Source organism: Notamacropus eugenii, chromosome 2 (genome assembly GCF_028372415.1).
Source record: "Notamacropus eugenii isolate mMacEug1 chromosome 2, mMacEug1.pri_v2, whole genome shotgun sequence".
NCBI classification, from domain to species: Eukaryota; Metazoa; Chordata; class Mammalia; order Diprotodontia; family Macropodidae; genus Notamacropus; species Notamacropus eugenii.
Window position 1 is genome coordinate 503,588,593 of NC_092873.1, and position 15,150 is coordinate 503,603,742.

The 15,150-nt window shown below is 43.2% G+C and overlaps 1 protein-coding gene across 1 annotated transcript in view; it reads left to right on the plus strand.

Moving 5' to 3' along the window:
• The first annotated feature begins 7,571 nt into the window (after positions 1-7,571).
• BTBD8 (BTB domain containing 8) overlaps positions 7,572-15,150 on the plus strand; it is a 145,154-nt gene continuing 137,575 nt past the window's right edge. Inside the window, 3 exon segments of the mRNA XM_072649072.1 lie at positions 7,572-9,428; positions 10,240-10,269; positions 10,271-10,410. Of these exon segments, the coding sequence (XP_072505173.1) occupies positions 7,890-9,428; positions 10,240-10,269; positions 10,271-10,410 (1,709 nt within the window). The 5' untranslated portion in view covers positions 7,572-7,889.

Below are 15,150 nucleotides of genomic sequence, written 5' to 3' on the forward strand. Positions count from 1 at the left end.
AATGGCTTGTGTTAGAGATTTTCAAAGGTATAAGGAAGCTCTGTTCGATTTTGGATTTGTCTGTGTCTTTCTAAATCCCAAATGCCAAGAATAGAAAAATATAATTAATAAAATTGATTCTGGCAAACTTGTGTCTCAAACATAGAGTACAGAACATTTTTCTACACTGGTTCTCAGTTACACTCAGGAGTGCTGGTAAGTGTTTTAACAGCCAGCTCCCCAAAAACACTTTTAAGGTTGATCTGCACTATTAATATTTTCTCCATCACTTTCTTAAGTCTAGATAGTCAACAAAACAGCTAGTTTGAAGATGGAGTAAATGCTCACACTACAAGTTTAACAAACTGACTCTAGCACACCCCACCCCAGCTACACTTCTAACTACAAAAAGCTCAATTAATCAGTCCTTGTCTTCAATCTTTTTAAAGATTTAGGGTTATCAGCAACCCAAGCAGTCCACAATCAGTAGATCTATGGTCAATTCCTCTTAGCTAAACGCTGGGAATTTTCATTCTATTATTGTCATTAATAATCACAAAGTACTACCCCATTAAAGTTTTACTAATATTAATACTACTACTAATAAAGTAAGCTACCATCACCCAACCTAGAGTGAGTGCTTATCAATATTTCCAAATCCCTCTTACTTCAGTGACAGTGTGCTGGACTTGGAGTCAGAAAGGCCTGGGTTTAGATCTTCTCTCTGCCTGGAGCTGTGTGATCTGAGGCCCGTGGGTGGCAGGTGTCTCTGCTAGTACTTCAGGTCACATCTCCTCAGCTGTCACAATCACTGGAGGCACAGAAAAGAAAGTTGCTGATGCTGTCAAATGACTGAAAAGGGGGAATTGATGTGGTTTTATTCATGGAAATGATACTGTCAACTGGGTGAAGCCCACTCCCTCAAAAGCAGAGGAGTCCAAGCTGAGTGAAAAGCAGAGAAGTTTTATTAGGAGGGGAAATCAGACGCTAGTGTTGAGGGGCCCTACTACAAAGCTGAGCCTAGGAAAGGCAGGGGCAGTTTGTGCTTGAAAAACCACAAAGGGGAGATTTGATTTGGGGAGGGGTTCAGGTAAAGAATGGACAGTCTTTCCCAGAAAGCAGGATGTTTTGCAGGAGCGGTTGACTGTAAGGCTGGTTTGGGTTGATTTGGGATACGCAGCTCAGCAAGATCAGCCAACAAGCACCAGCAAAGGTTTCTGGGAGGGAGCAGTACTCTGGCTCACTGCAGGCTCCTGATAGGCTCCTTTGGGGGAAACAGGCTTACTCTGCGTCTAGTGTACCTGCCTGGTAAGGTAACTCAGAGAAAACGTTAATCTCAGGGATACTCTCCCAGTACTAATGAAGATATATGTAACACCTGCCTTGCCCATATACCCTAAGGATCTTGGGACCTTTCTATTTGACCTGTAACTGAAAACTCCTTTAACATTCCCCTAGGCAGTTAGGTGGCACAGTGGATAAGGTGTTGGGTTTGGAGTCAGGAAGACTCTTCTTTGTGAGTTCAAATCTGGCCTCAGACACTTACTAGCTGTGTAACCCTAGACAAGGCACTTAATCCTGGTTGCCTCAGTTTCCTCATCTGTAAAATGAGCTGGAGAAGGAAATGCTACTGAAACAATTCAACAACAATCCTCTTGTTAGAATGTGAGCTCCTTTAAAACAGGGACCACCTTATTGTACAATTTGCACTCCCAATCTTTAGCATATGCTTTGAAAGTTTTTCATTGATTCATTCAATAGTGGAAAATAGGAGAATAAAATTATGTTAAAATGAGTTGAATAGAAGAGATGCCACAGGACTGGAGAAGGGTAAATATTAGTTTTTAAAAAAAAATCATAGAAATAGATATGGAAGGAAACTTCAGAATCATCTATTCCAACCCCCTTCTTTTACAATTAAGAAACAGGCACAGAGAAACTATGGACTTGCCAGAGGTCACAGTAGTACTAAGTGACAGAGCAAGAATTTGAACCCAGGTCATAAATTCTTATCTATGGCATCATATAGCCCCCAGGGTAGAGATTCTTCAAAACTTGACATTGATTCCTGATAAAATTCTAGAATGGATCATTAAAAGGATGATTCATGAGCATCAGTTCTGTTCAGAGTAGTCAGGTACAACCTTAGACCTCTTCCATGTGATAATCCTTTAAATACCTGAAGATAGCTCTTCTTTCCTCTCTAAGTCTTCTCTAATCATCCCCCTTTCCTTCAAATGCTTCTCAGATACAATGAACTCAAGGCATTTCACCATTCTGGTTGCTCTCTGGATGTTCTCAAGTCAATCAATGTATTTCCTAAAAGGTAGTAACCAGAACTAAACATAATACCAACAATATAGTGTGACTAACGTATTGTGGGATTATAACATCCTCACTTCTTTCTGAATGCAATCTAACACCACATTAGCTATCATAATTGTTATTGTCTCACTCCTGACTAAATATATTGAGCATATACTAAGCACCCCAGGTCATATTTGGACAAATTCTTGTCATGCTTGCCCAATCTTGTTTTTGTGAAATTGGTTGTTTGAACCCAAATGTAAGATTTTACATTTATTCCTATTGAATTTCACATTATTCAATTTGATTCAGTGTTTTAATCTATCAGACCTTTTTTGGATCCTGTATCTATCATCAGCACATTAGCAATCCTTTATTGATTTCTGTCATCTGAAAATATGATACGCCTGTCATCTTTTAAAAAAAATATGGGCCTACAACTTCATGAGTGTTCGAGAACTCCCAGAGCAGAAAGTTTCTCCTGCAATAAAGATAAGCATCTTATTTATAATTTATAGTTGCTTAGGGCACTGACAGAATAAGTGAGTTGGTGTGTGCACATAACTGGTTGTTTGTACTTTATCCAGTAATAAAAACAATTCTGTTTCTAGAGTTCCTTAAGTTAAGCCAATAAGCATTTATGAATCACTTGCCATATTATTGGCATTGTGATAAATACTGGGGATATAGAGCAAAACAAAAACATTCCCTGCTCTCAAGGAGCTTATAGTCCATTGGGGAAGGAAAGGGAAGGGAAGAAGTATTTATTAAATGCTTACAATTGTTATCTCCTTTGATCCACACAACAATCAGGTGAAGTAGGTGCTATTATTATCCCCATTTATAGTTAAGGAAACTGAGGCAGACACTTAACAGGGATTGTGTTGAAGGCCACATAGATAGTGAGTGTCTGAAGCTGGATTGGGAGAGACAGCATGTAAACAATCATGTACAAACAAGATATATACAGGATAAATTGGAGGTAATATCAGAGAGAAGATGTTAACATTAAAGGGGATTAGAAAATGTTTTTTTCAGAAGATGGTATTTGAGCTGAGATTTGAAGAACACTAGAGAAGCCAGGAGATGGAGATGAGGAAGGAGAGAACTCTAGGAATGAGAGATGGCCAGTGAAAAGTTGTGAGACTGAGTGTCTTCTGAAAGGAACATTGAGGAGGTCAACCTCACTGGATGGAAGAGGACGTGGAGTAAGATAGAGCACCAAAAAGGTCTGAAGGGATCTGGTTATGAAGATCTTTAAAAACTAAACAGAGAATTTTATATTTTCTCTTGGAGGTAATAGTGAGTCACTGGAGTTTACTGAATAGGGGTGGAGGTGAGGAAGTGATGTGGTCAGGCCTGTGCTTTAGAAAGATCAGTTTGACAGGTGAGTAAAAGATGGTCTGATGCGGGGAAGAGACTTGAAGCAGGCAGAGTCAACATCAGGCTATTGCCAATAGTCTAGGCATAAGGTGATGAGGGCCTGTATCAGGGTGGTAAGCAAAGAGGGGAATTGGAGAGATAGTATGAAGTTAGGATAGCCTTGGTAACAGATGAGGAGTGAGAAAAAGTGAGGAGTCAAGGATGACTCCATTTCAAACCTAATTGGGAAAATGGAGGTACTCTCAACTGTAATAGAAAAGTTAGGAAGAAGGGATGCATCTTGGGAAAAAATAATAAGCTTAGTTTTAACTATGTTGCTGAACCATCCAGTTTGAGATGTCTAATAGGCACAGAGTAAGTGATTAGGAGAGAGGCTAGGGCTAGGTTAAATACATCTGAGAATTATTTGTATAGAGATAATTGAATCCATGGAAGCTCATAAGATCACCAAGTTAAAGAGTGCAGGGTAGGTCCCAATAAATGTGAATGAATTCTGTGAAGTGGTCACTTTATTTGAATTTGCACTATTTGAATTTGATTATGACATTTATATTAAGTAATTATAATGGGTCCAAAACCAATAGAAACATGCATAGAAAAATTTTTTTAAATTAATATTTATTACATGTAAGAATAGCAAAGGATAAGAAACATCTTTCTGAGTCAGTTTTATTATAAAGTAATAGAGTAGTCATAGAAAGCAACATTTAGAAATGACTGAATATTAAAGTTAAGCTTACACTGAAAGTGACAAAAACTTGCCATTTCAAGTATTTTTAAAAATTTTTATTCCCCAATTACACATAAAAACTATTTTTAACATTTTTTTAAATTTTTGAGTTCCAAATTCTCTTTCTCCCTCCCTATTTAAAATATTTTAGCAGAACAGACTGAATTGCCTTCTCTTTCTTTAAATCTTCATACAGAGGTACAGAAAGCTTTATGCATATGATGGCAAATTTTCATGCACATATTCTCACACAATGATCCTAGCTGGATGACGTAGCATTATTAAAAATCAGGAAAGTTTTAAATGTGATATTGCTGTCCTTGCAGCATTTTTCAACATCTGGGCTAAAATAACTTGAAAACCAGTCTTCCGAAATATCTTTAGTCCCATTTGCTTTCTTATTTGACCACCAAAGAACTGAAAGTGATTGACGGTTGTAGCTTTGATAAACAAGCATTGTTTTAAGATTTGCTTCTGCATTTGCTGTTCAGTCGTTTTCAGGCATATTCGCCTCTGTGACCCCATTTGGGTTTTCTTGGCAGAGATACTGGAGTAGGTTGCCATTTTCTTCTGCTCCAGCTCTTTTTACAGAAGAAGAATCTGAGGCAGACAGGGTGAAGTGACTTGCCCAGAGTCATACGGCTAGTGTCTGAGGCTGGATTTGAATTCAGGAAGAAGAGTTTCTTCAAAACATCAGTATATTTAGATGCAGACTTATTTACAACGCTGCCCTTCTCGTCATTTTAACATTATGAAATTGAACTTGATTTTTAAGTATCAAACTCAGTGCTTACTTGCTTCCTTATCTACAGCATTCACACTTTCTTTTACTGCCTTAAACAAAGTTGCACCTTGTGGCTATTCTGACTAGAGGAAGGCATTTTCAATGGCAGTCTTCAGCAGTAACCATCTCTATTCCCTCGATTACAAACCACAAAAAGCTGATACAACTTTGCTTTCCTCTTTTGCCTGCATGTTTTATACAATTGCATCACTTGGGCAGTCCAGCGTCTCCTCATTTTAGTGTCCTCATGACCACGTTTGTACCATTCAAATACCTTAACTTTTTGTTCTAATGCAATATCAAGCTTCTTTTTTTTGCACTGGCAGTATTTCCATCTGAAGTATTATTCCTCTTGTCCATTTTATTAATGGAGTGTTTTTTCAAAAAATTATACAACTGTTGGAGATATGATATGCAATAGCACTTCACATCCATACCTCACATGGGCAAGAACAGAATTACAATGTAATGTTGTGTTAAAACTGTCGACTAGCTCATGTATGTGGCATTAATTAAAGATGGGCTCATATTAAATGTGACCCAGTATCATTTTATGATTCACACTATATCAAATTTCCTATCATTTGAATTCACATTAATCACGACCTAGCAATAGAGTGAAGTACCCAGCACAAAGCCTTGAGGGAAGGAAGGAATGTTAATAACATGGTTACTGCACCTGGAACCTAGATGAAGATCTAGCCAAAGACACTGAGAAGCATCCGACAGGTATGAGGAGAACCAAAGCAGAGAAGCATCTTAAAACCTAGAGAGAAGAGAGCCTCAAGGAGAAGAGAGTGATCAATAGTGGTGTCAAAGTCAAATAGAAATGGAACCACTAAACCATACCAGACCCTACATATTGACTTAGAAAACAACACGTTAACTTTAGCTATGTTCTATTGCATTTTAATTTTTAAAAATATTTTCCAATGCAATTTAATTTAGCTCTGCTGCTCTTGGGAGTGTTGAGGTAGCAGTTCTCCCACTAGAGCAGTGTGTTTGAAACATGTGAGCAACAGTATGGAAGGTTTCAGAAATGTCAAGAGGTTAATTGAGAAAAGGCCAGTACATTTGGCAATGAAGAAATCTTTGGAAATTCTAGAGACAGTGACTTCTGTTGAATGTTTAAGTCACAACAGCAGAGAATCAAGAAGAGAGTGAGAGGAGAGGAAGAGGAGGCACCTAGAGCCCCTTTCTCCTGAAGTCTGGCCATGACAGGAAGGAGAGATATAGAACATCTGTCATCAGGAGGATAGGTGGATCAAAGTTTTTTTGAGGAGGGGCAGTCACAAGCATATTTGTAGATTGCAAGGAAGCAGCCCATAGATAGATTTAGATAAGAACAGAGATAGGGATTAGAGCTGTGATTTCATTGGTATGGGGAACTCCCAGATTAGGAGAATCAATGCAAGTTGGCATTTTTCTGCACTTTATAATCTAGAGAGTTGCTCAGAACTCTGAGGGATTAATTGACTTTTTCAGGGTCATACAATCAAAGGTAGGACTGTTCTAGATTCATAAAAATTTAAATCAGAGATTCTTGGTCTACAGTCTGTGAACTTGAATTTTTAAAAATAATTTTAATAACTGCATTTCAATAAAATTAAATTCTTATGTAATTCTATATATTTTATTTGCATCAAGGCCCATGTGTGAGGGCTGTCCCCCCACATGTAACATGGAAGTGTTATTGTGGGAGGCAGAATAAATATCTCTAGCCTCTTTGGTCCAGCAGTCTTTTCCAAGGCAGAATTTAATTTCTGCTTAAAATAGGACACAAGAAGTCTGGCTGAAGGCCAATCTGCTCTCCTCAAAGAGAAAAGGTACTAGGATAGAATTATATCTATTTGCTCCCCTAAATATTGTTATTCTAGGGGATGTGATCAGATTCAATCTACCTTCTCATTGTGATTTCATTACTGGAGAGGAGGTCTCCCAAGCTCTATATCCAAGGCTTGACCCCATTTCGCTCTAAATATTAATTCCACAATGAATTTAGCTGAGAAAACCAAATTAATAGCAAAACAGAAATCGGAGAAAGGCTACATACAAGAATATATATGGGACAATACAGAGTGAAGGTACTTGCCCATGGAGGGGGTGAGATAACTCAGGTCAACCAAGAGAGAAAGAACCTAGATCTCACTAAGGGGAAATTCCCCAAAGACTCTAATGTAACAAGTTGGATATAGGAATATGGTGCAGACTGCCTTCCCAGAGTCTTTTCCTTCAGTAACCTGACATGGGGTTGATCTCATTCATCTTCCTCCTTTGTTTTCCCCTGACATCAAAGGACATTTTCTTTCAAGGGCCAGGAGAGAGTCCCATATCAACTAAGGTTACATATTGTGTGACTTTAAAAATATTATTCTGAGAAGGGGTAGGCAGGCTTCATCAGAGTGACAAAAAGGGGACTATGACATGAACAGGTTAGCAGCCCCTGTTTCAGACAGATTAACAAAACTTGGACTTTAAATGTTTCCCAATGTTCACCCCAATGCAGAGCTGGGTGGCTCTGGGGGAGGGGCGGTCTCTTGGCGGGGGGGCGTGGCCAGCAGGGCTGGCGCCTGCGCAGACGCAGGTGGGCAGGTTGGGGTCCGCAGACTCCCGCTCGGCAGAGCGCAGGGTGGACAGCGGCTGGATGGGCAGGCGTCGGGCTGGGTGCGCCCGGGTCCCTCAGCGTTGGCCTTTCCTGGCTAAGCCATGAGCTTAACCCGAGAGAGGCCCACCCTGCCTCAGGGGCAGCTGGAGAAGGGGCTGCTGCAGCTGCCGTTGGAGCAGCTGCCCCAAACCCTGCGTGGCCTTCGAGAGCGGTCGCTGTTCCCGCCGCCGGTGGACAACCCTTTCGTGAAGGAGAGGCACTTGAGCGCGTCGCGCTGGGTCTGCATCACGCTGGGCGGCCTGCTCCTGCTGCCCGTGCGCTTCATCTGCCTGTTCCTGCTGGTCCTGCTCTCCTGGCCGTTGGTCATCCTGGCCACCGCTTTCTACCCGACCAAGCTGACCCAGCCCGTGAAGATGTGGAGGCGGCGGCTCACCCGCCGGCTCCTGCGGGTGCTGGGCCACATCTTCTTCTTCCTTATGGGCTTCCTGGTGAGGGTGAAGGGGGTGCCGGCCAGAGCCCGCGAGGCGCCCATCTTCGTGGCCGCCCCGCACTCCACCTTCTTCGACAGCATCGCCTGGGTCATCGCCGGCTTGCCGTCCGTTGTGTCTCGGGAGGAGAACGCCAACTTTCCGTTCGTTGGCAGGCTACTGCTGGCTGGGGAACCCGTGCTCGTGTCCCGCACAGACCCAGATTCCAGGAAGAACACGGTTAACGAGATTAAAAAGCGAGCCACCTCCGTAGGGTATTGGCCACAGATTCTGATCTTCCCTGAAGCCACCTGCACCAACCGCTCGTGCCTGATTACTTTCAAACCGGGAGCCTTCGTTCCCGGAGTCCCGGTGCAGCCGCTGCTGCTGCGATACCCCAACAAGCTAGACACAGTGACCTGGACGTGGCAGGGCAGTTCGGCCCTCCAGCTCTTCCTGTTAACCCTCACGCAGCCTTTCACAAATATGGAACTGGAGTTCATGCCCGTTTACATCCCCGACGATGAAGAGAAAAATGATCCTGCCCTTTATGCCAGAAGAGTAAGGAATGTCATGGCCAATGCCCTACAAGTGCCCGTCACGGATCATACCTATGAAGACTGCAGATTGATGATATCGGCAGGAAAGCTGACCTTGCCTATGGAAGCTGGCTTGGTGGAATTTACCAAAATTAGCCAGAAGTTGAATTTGGATTGGGATACTGTCAGAAAACATTTGGATGAATATGCAACGATTGCGACTTACTCGAAAGGAGGCAGGATTGGAATTGAAGAGTTTGCCAAGTATTTGATGCTTCCAGTTACTGATACCCTGAAGCAACTCTTTGGACTCTTTGACCGGAACAATGACGGTACCATAGACTTTAGAGAATATGTGATTGGGCTCTCTGTCCTGTACAATCCTGCCAACACCGAAGACCTTATCCATATGGCTTTTAAGCTCTTTGACGTTGATGAGGATGGCTACATAACAGAGAAAGAGTTTGCCAGCATTCTACAGGCATCTCTTGGCGTTAGAAACCTTGAAGTTTCAAGTCTCTTCCAGGAAATAGCCACAGAAAATTCAAATCACATTTCCTATTCAGAATTCAAAAGTTTTGCTATGAAAAATCCAGAATATGCCAGATTGTTTACTACATACTTAGAACTCCAAGCGAGCCACGTGGTTCCATTACCAAAAGACATTACCTTTACAAGAGTGAATTCAGATAACAATCTCAGCCCAGAAAATGTTGATGAAAGTTTCTCAGACAAAAAAGATAACTGAAAACTTATTTTCGTTGAGAAAAACTCCAGAGCTTTTACTTTACGCTGTACAGGTATTAATTGATATTTAAATTGTGCTTGTACTTTACTTGGTCCTTTCATTATACCAACTTTCTCCTAAGAAGGCCTAGTGATTGCCATTAATATATCTTGGTGATAGATAAATTAGGAAGCAGTTTCACAAAAACATGTTCATCTGATGTAGTTGTTAGCATATTTAAGTTCTGAGTAGTGCCTAAACTCTGAGTGGAGGAGCACTCTTATTCACTGAAGCACCTCAACCACACCCCCAACATATATTAGCAGAGTTATTTTAAGATTATTATACCTTATATTAAGAACTCCCCCAGTATTTTTCAAGCCAGAGGGGCTTTAACAGACATGTCTCCTTTTTCTCTCTGATCCAGACTGACAAATTTTCTATTTCACAGCATAAAATAAAAACATAAATCTATTGTTTAAATGAGTTGAAACAGGTTTCAACTATATAAGGCCGCCTTCTGTCATTACTGAATGACAGAAATAGGGAACAAAAACTTAGACTTTGGTTTGCAAAGGATCCACCTTGTGTACCAATAATGACAATACATGCCTAATGTGCCATTACCAATGAAGTTACTGAAAATAATACAAGAGTGCTAGGAGCAAGCATACATATTGAACTGAAAAAGGATTTGTTTATTTTCATTTATTTTTAGAAGAACTGGGAAGATGACAGTCAAAACTGCTTTGGAAAAGAAGCCATTGTACAAAGTTCAAAAGCCAATTTCATGGATTGTAAACTTCAGTGGGGAAGTCTGTGCTAAATCTAAACTTCATCAATTCCCCTAAAATAGAACTTTCAGAAGTGAGAGGACTGATAAAAACAGGTTAATAAATGGTGCCTATTCAAAAGATTATATAATGTCCTTCTCCACTTAATGAAAATTCAATCAGCACATCTCTTAAACCAGATTATGGGAGTAGGATTCTTTAAAGGAGTATTTGTCTTTAAATATGATGGGTGAGTGTCATGAAAGCCAAACAAAGATTAGGCCCTAGGACAGGACAAGCTAAAGTAGGAGATGGCATCTTTTGTCTTCATCTTTTTCCTTATTCCATTAAACTCTTGTCTCCATCTCATTCATTTCAGGTGCACAATGCCTTTATGATTTCTCTCCCAGTCTAAAAATCTGATAAAATCCTTTATATGTTAAGAGTGCATCATTAATAAGGATCATAGAGGATAAAACTTACAAAGGAGTGAATCTCAGTGGTAGAATTTTAGGTAGGTCTCTGGGAGATGATCTCCCACTTCCACCCCCAGGGTTATTTGTCCTCCTTTCCCCCCTCAACTTACACCACTAGAAAAGTGGCTTACTTTGTCTAAAAATGAGATCAGTTCTGGTCTTAGAAATTAATTCTACTCTCGACCCCATTCTGCTATTTAATCCAGAGCACCTGAGAATAAGTTGCTCCTTCATTAGCCGACACGAAAACAGCCTGGAGGCGATAGGAGTAGGGTTGGGTAGAATTATATCTTTAAGGTTTACTGTAGATTGGTGAATACATTAAGATCCCATCAAGACTCATATTTTTTTCTTTCATATACTTAAAATAGCTTTGAATTTCATTTTCAATTTGAAGCACAGGACATACCAAATGTATTTTTAAATGAGCTATGCTAAAATCTGAATGGGTATCATAGTTCAAGTTTTGCATTTTTGTCCTTCATTTGTATTCCTGCCATTTTTATTATGTAACCAAATGGTGAAAGTACTTTTCCTATTATATTCCCATTTGGGTATAATGTTTCCAATTCATTCCAAAGTCAATTATAAATGTTTTTGGATTATCTAATATTTTCTATTGTCAGTCAGTGAACAAGGATTTAAGTTTCTACTTTGTGCTACACCCTGGGGATATAAAGACATATGTGAAACTACCCATAAACTCAAGCTAACTTACATTTTATGGGGTTTATTTTTATTTGCCTGGTGGTTCTTCGATTATCACGGACAAGGATTAACTATAGGGTTTAATTTTCCTCAAAGATTTTCATTATTTGGAATATGTTTCATGTGTATGAGGGGCGGCAGGGAATATAATTTCTTGGCCAGTTTAAGAGGAGAAATTCTTTAACCCCAGCCTCCTTGGTTATGAAGCTCTACAATTTTCACACATGCTGTTGAAAGAAACTTAACTGGTTGGATTATTGTCTTTTTCTCTCCCACTGTCCTTTTTCCCCGGGGAAGGCAATCGATTAAAAATATTTGTTGAGTCGTGTCCAAGTCCCAGTGACTCCATTTGGGGTTTTCTTGGAAGACACTGGAGGCAGACAGGGTAAAGTGACTTGCCCAGGGTCACACAGCTGATTAGGGTCCGAGGCCAGATTTCTTCCTGACTCTAAGCCCAGCATTTTATCCACTTCACCATGCGGTTGCCCGTTAAAAACACAGCACTCTTTAAATTACATCCATTGCTACGTAGTTTCCCGCTCAGCGAGGTCGGGGCCATAAGTCCTAGCCTTCCCACTTCCCCCCCCCCCCCCCCCCCCCCCGAAGCTTTCTGGACTTTGCCCCCTCCCCTGCAAACCGCCCTCTTTCCGAAACACGAGCAAGACGCCAATTCCAGGCCACCAGGGTAGGGTAGCAGTGGTCTTCTGGGACGCATTACGCGGCAGGGGGGCTGCCCTGCTTTAAGAGTCGGTACTCGAGGCTCGGAAAACCCGCTTCCGGCTAGCAGGAGAGAGCACGTGCAGACTCCTCCTCCCGCCCGAGGGGCGGGGCAAAGAGCGCCGAGGCACGCGCCTCACTGGCTCGTTAACGCAAACGATTGACACGCCGACCAATAGGGAGACGTCTCCGCTCTGCTCCCACCCCCGAGCCCCGGGCACTCCCAGGAAAAGGTAAACAAAGTTAACACGCTTGCGTTAGCACGGGCCCGAGGGGAGAATCACGTGAGGCCGCGGTCTGGTCGAACGCTTGGGGTCCGCGAGGTTCGTCATCCCTGCCCGCTCGGAGTAAGAGACCGTCCACAAATAGCGGCCCACTTGGCTCCTTGTCTTACGTCACCAGGGCAGCGGCATCCGGGGGGCTGACCGGAAACGCCCCCTTACCTCAGGTGACCTGAGAGCCGGCGCTCGGCTCGGGCTTGCGACGCCCGGCTTGGAATCGTCATGGCGCGGTGCGGGGCGCGCGGCGCAGGCCCTCAGGGACCCCCGGGGGCCTGCAAGAGGGGGGTGGCCGAGCGTCGCCGCCTTCGGGCCCTGGTGTCGGAGCAGCTGAGCCAGGACCTCCTCAGGTAGGAGGCGACGGGGGTGGGCTGGGCCCTCTGCGGCCCGGAGCTTGCGCGCGTGCGCCCCCTGGCTCCGGCCCCTCCCCCACGGCCGGCGGCTCGGACCCGCGCCCTGTAGCGGTTGTTGAGGCCCCGGGGGGGGGGGGGGGGGGCGGAGGGGGCGGAGCCCGCAGACCTTCCCTCCTGACCTGGTCGCCCGGGGAAGAGCCACGTGCAGCGACCCCCCCAGGCGACGCTCGCCCGAGTGGGGCCCGGCTCACTCCCACCCTTCCCCCGGGGCCCAAGGCCGATGCCCGCCCCAGGGTGGCCCGCGGCCCTTGGGGCGGCCTCCGGCTCCCGAGCTGGTGGACATGGGTTAGGCAAAGAAAAGTGACTTCTGTGAGTGAGGGAAGGAGGGGGACTCGCTGCTGCTCTTGGCGTGGGAGCCGGTGCTTTGGGGGAGCGTAAAGGGACCCGAAGAAGGCAAAACACGTAGTCAGTCAAAACAAGTGGGCCAGTGATGCTCGAACGTGGTACCCCGAGAACGGGCCAGGCGCTTTCCAGGGGGCGCCGCATTGGGTCCTCGCCAGCCCTGCCTCGCTGTACGGACGCTTCGGTGTCGGAGGCCCACCGGGTCCTTGCCTCGGGGGCTTCTCCAGGCCGGCCCGGCAGTCCGCAGCCCGGCATCTCCGGGGCCAGCAGCCGCTCCTTTCCGGGCGTGGGGGGCAGGCTCACGTCCCCGGAGTCACCTGTAGCTCCCCCCTCACCCGCGGCCTGTGATCTCGGATGACGTAGTGCACGCAGTCACGACCCGTCCGTGTCATTCGCTGTAGAACCCTAAGCTTCATTGACCTTGGGGACCCGAATCTCGGGGAGGCGGCGTCGCGCTGTCGCGGTCTTTGTCCTCGGGCTTTCTCTTTCTTGCCCGTCACCCAGTGCCTTGTCTTAATCCTGTTGTGAGCTCGCTGAGAGCGGTGTGGCACAGGGCTGCATCAGGTCCTGAAGGATGTTTGTCCGAAGCTCGGAATGGAATCGGAGAAGCAGTCTCATTGTGGAAATAAAGGCTTTCTGAGGCTAAAATTAGCCCAGAAGCAGTTATTACATGCAAACCCTCTGTAGTCATCACTGTGATTTCCCCACCGGCTCAGAAAAGGGGATATAAAGAAAGCAACGTGAAAAGAAAGCTTGCCTTTTGTCAAAGGGCCTGAGGGTATGCCACAGCGAATAGGGCGCTGGGCTTGCCAGCGGAAAGGTGGCCTCAAACACTTAAGAGCTGAGTGACCTTCTGTAAGTCCCTGAACCCTGTTTGTCTCAGTTTCCTCATCTGTCAGATGAGCTAGAGAAGGAAAAGGCAAACCGCTCCTTTATCTCAGCCAAGAAAAGCCCAGACGGGTCATGAAAGAGTCAGAAGCGCACCATAGCCTTTTGTCACTGAAAAAGAAAATGGAATATTTGAAAAGTTTTATATGACTTACTGAGTAATCAGAGTATGGAATACTGTATACAGAAGAAACTTCTAACAGTAGTTTTGAGCAAAGTGTAGCAAAAGCTGACATGCAAAGTATCACCTGTTTATAAAGTAACAAATAGGTTTCTGTAGTAATGAATTCTCCAGTTGTCTCTACACTTTTTACTGATATGAACGGTACTTTGTATCATTGCAATACAGAAGTCCATGGAGAATATTCAGAGAGGAACATAGTGCTATGAAGATTATTTGGTATTTATGTAATGGATTCATTCAACAGCTATTTATTTATTGAACATCTATTTAAAGATAAAAGTTTAAAAGACAGTGATATAAGAAGACTATTATAATGCTAGTTTTAGATTTAAGTATTGATTGTGCATCAGAATAATTATTTGGTCCTCAGTATAACCAAACCTGAGAAATGGCAAAACATTTTTGCAGTGATATTAAATTATAGTGACATCTGTTTTCAATAGCAGGTAAAAATATTGCAGTGGCACTTCAGAGGCAAAGGGAAAACATGAGACTTAATGTTGTTGGATTCTTTTTAATGAGTATTTAATTTCAAATACAGTTTTTAATGTTTAAGAATCAGACTTTTAAATCTGGAAAATTCATTGTCAATTTTTCTATACTAAACCATATTGTTTATAGACTTATTTAAACCATTGGACTTTTAAGACTTACATTTTTTGCATTTGGCCTTTCTGGTCTTCTTCTTTTTCAATTTCAGCATGACTTTAGCTGTATAGTGCTGTTATTATTACTATTTTAGCACTATGTTTTTAGATAGAAACCTTTAAGAAGTTGTACTTAAGTTATCAGGAATACAAAATTTAGAGGTAACAGGGAATTTAAAATTAAGCAGAGTATGGCAATATTT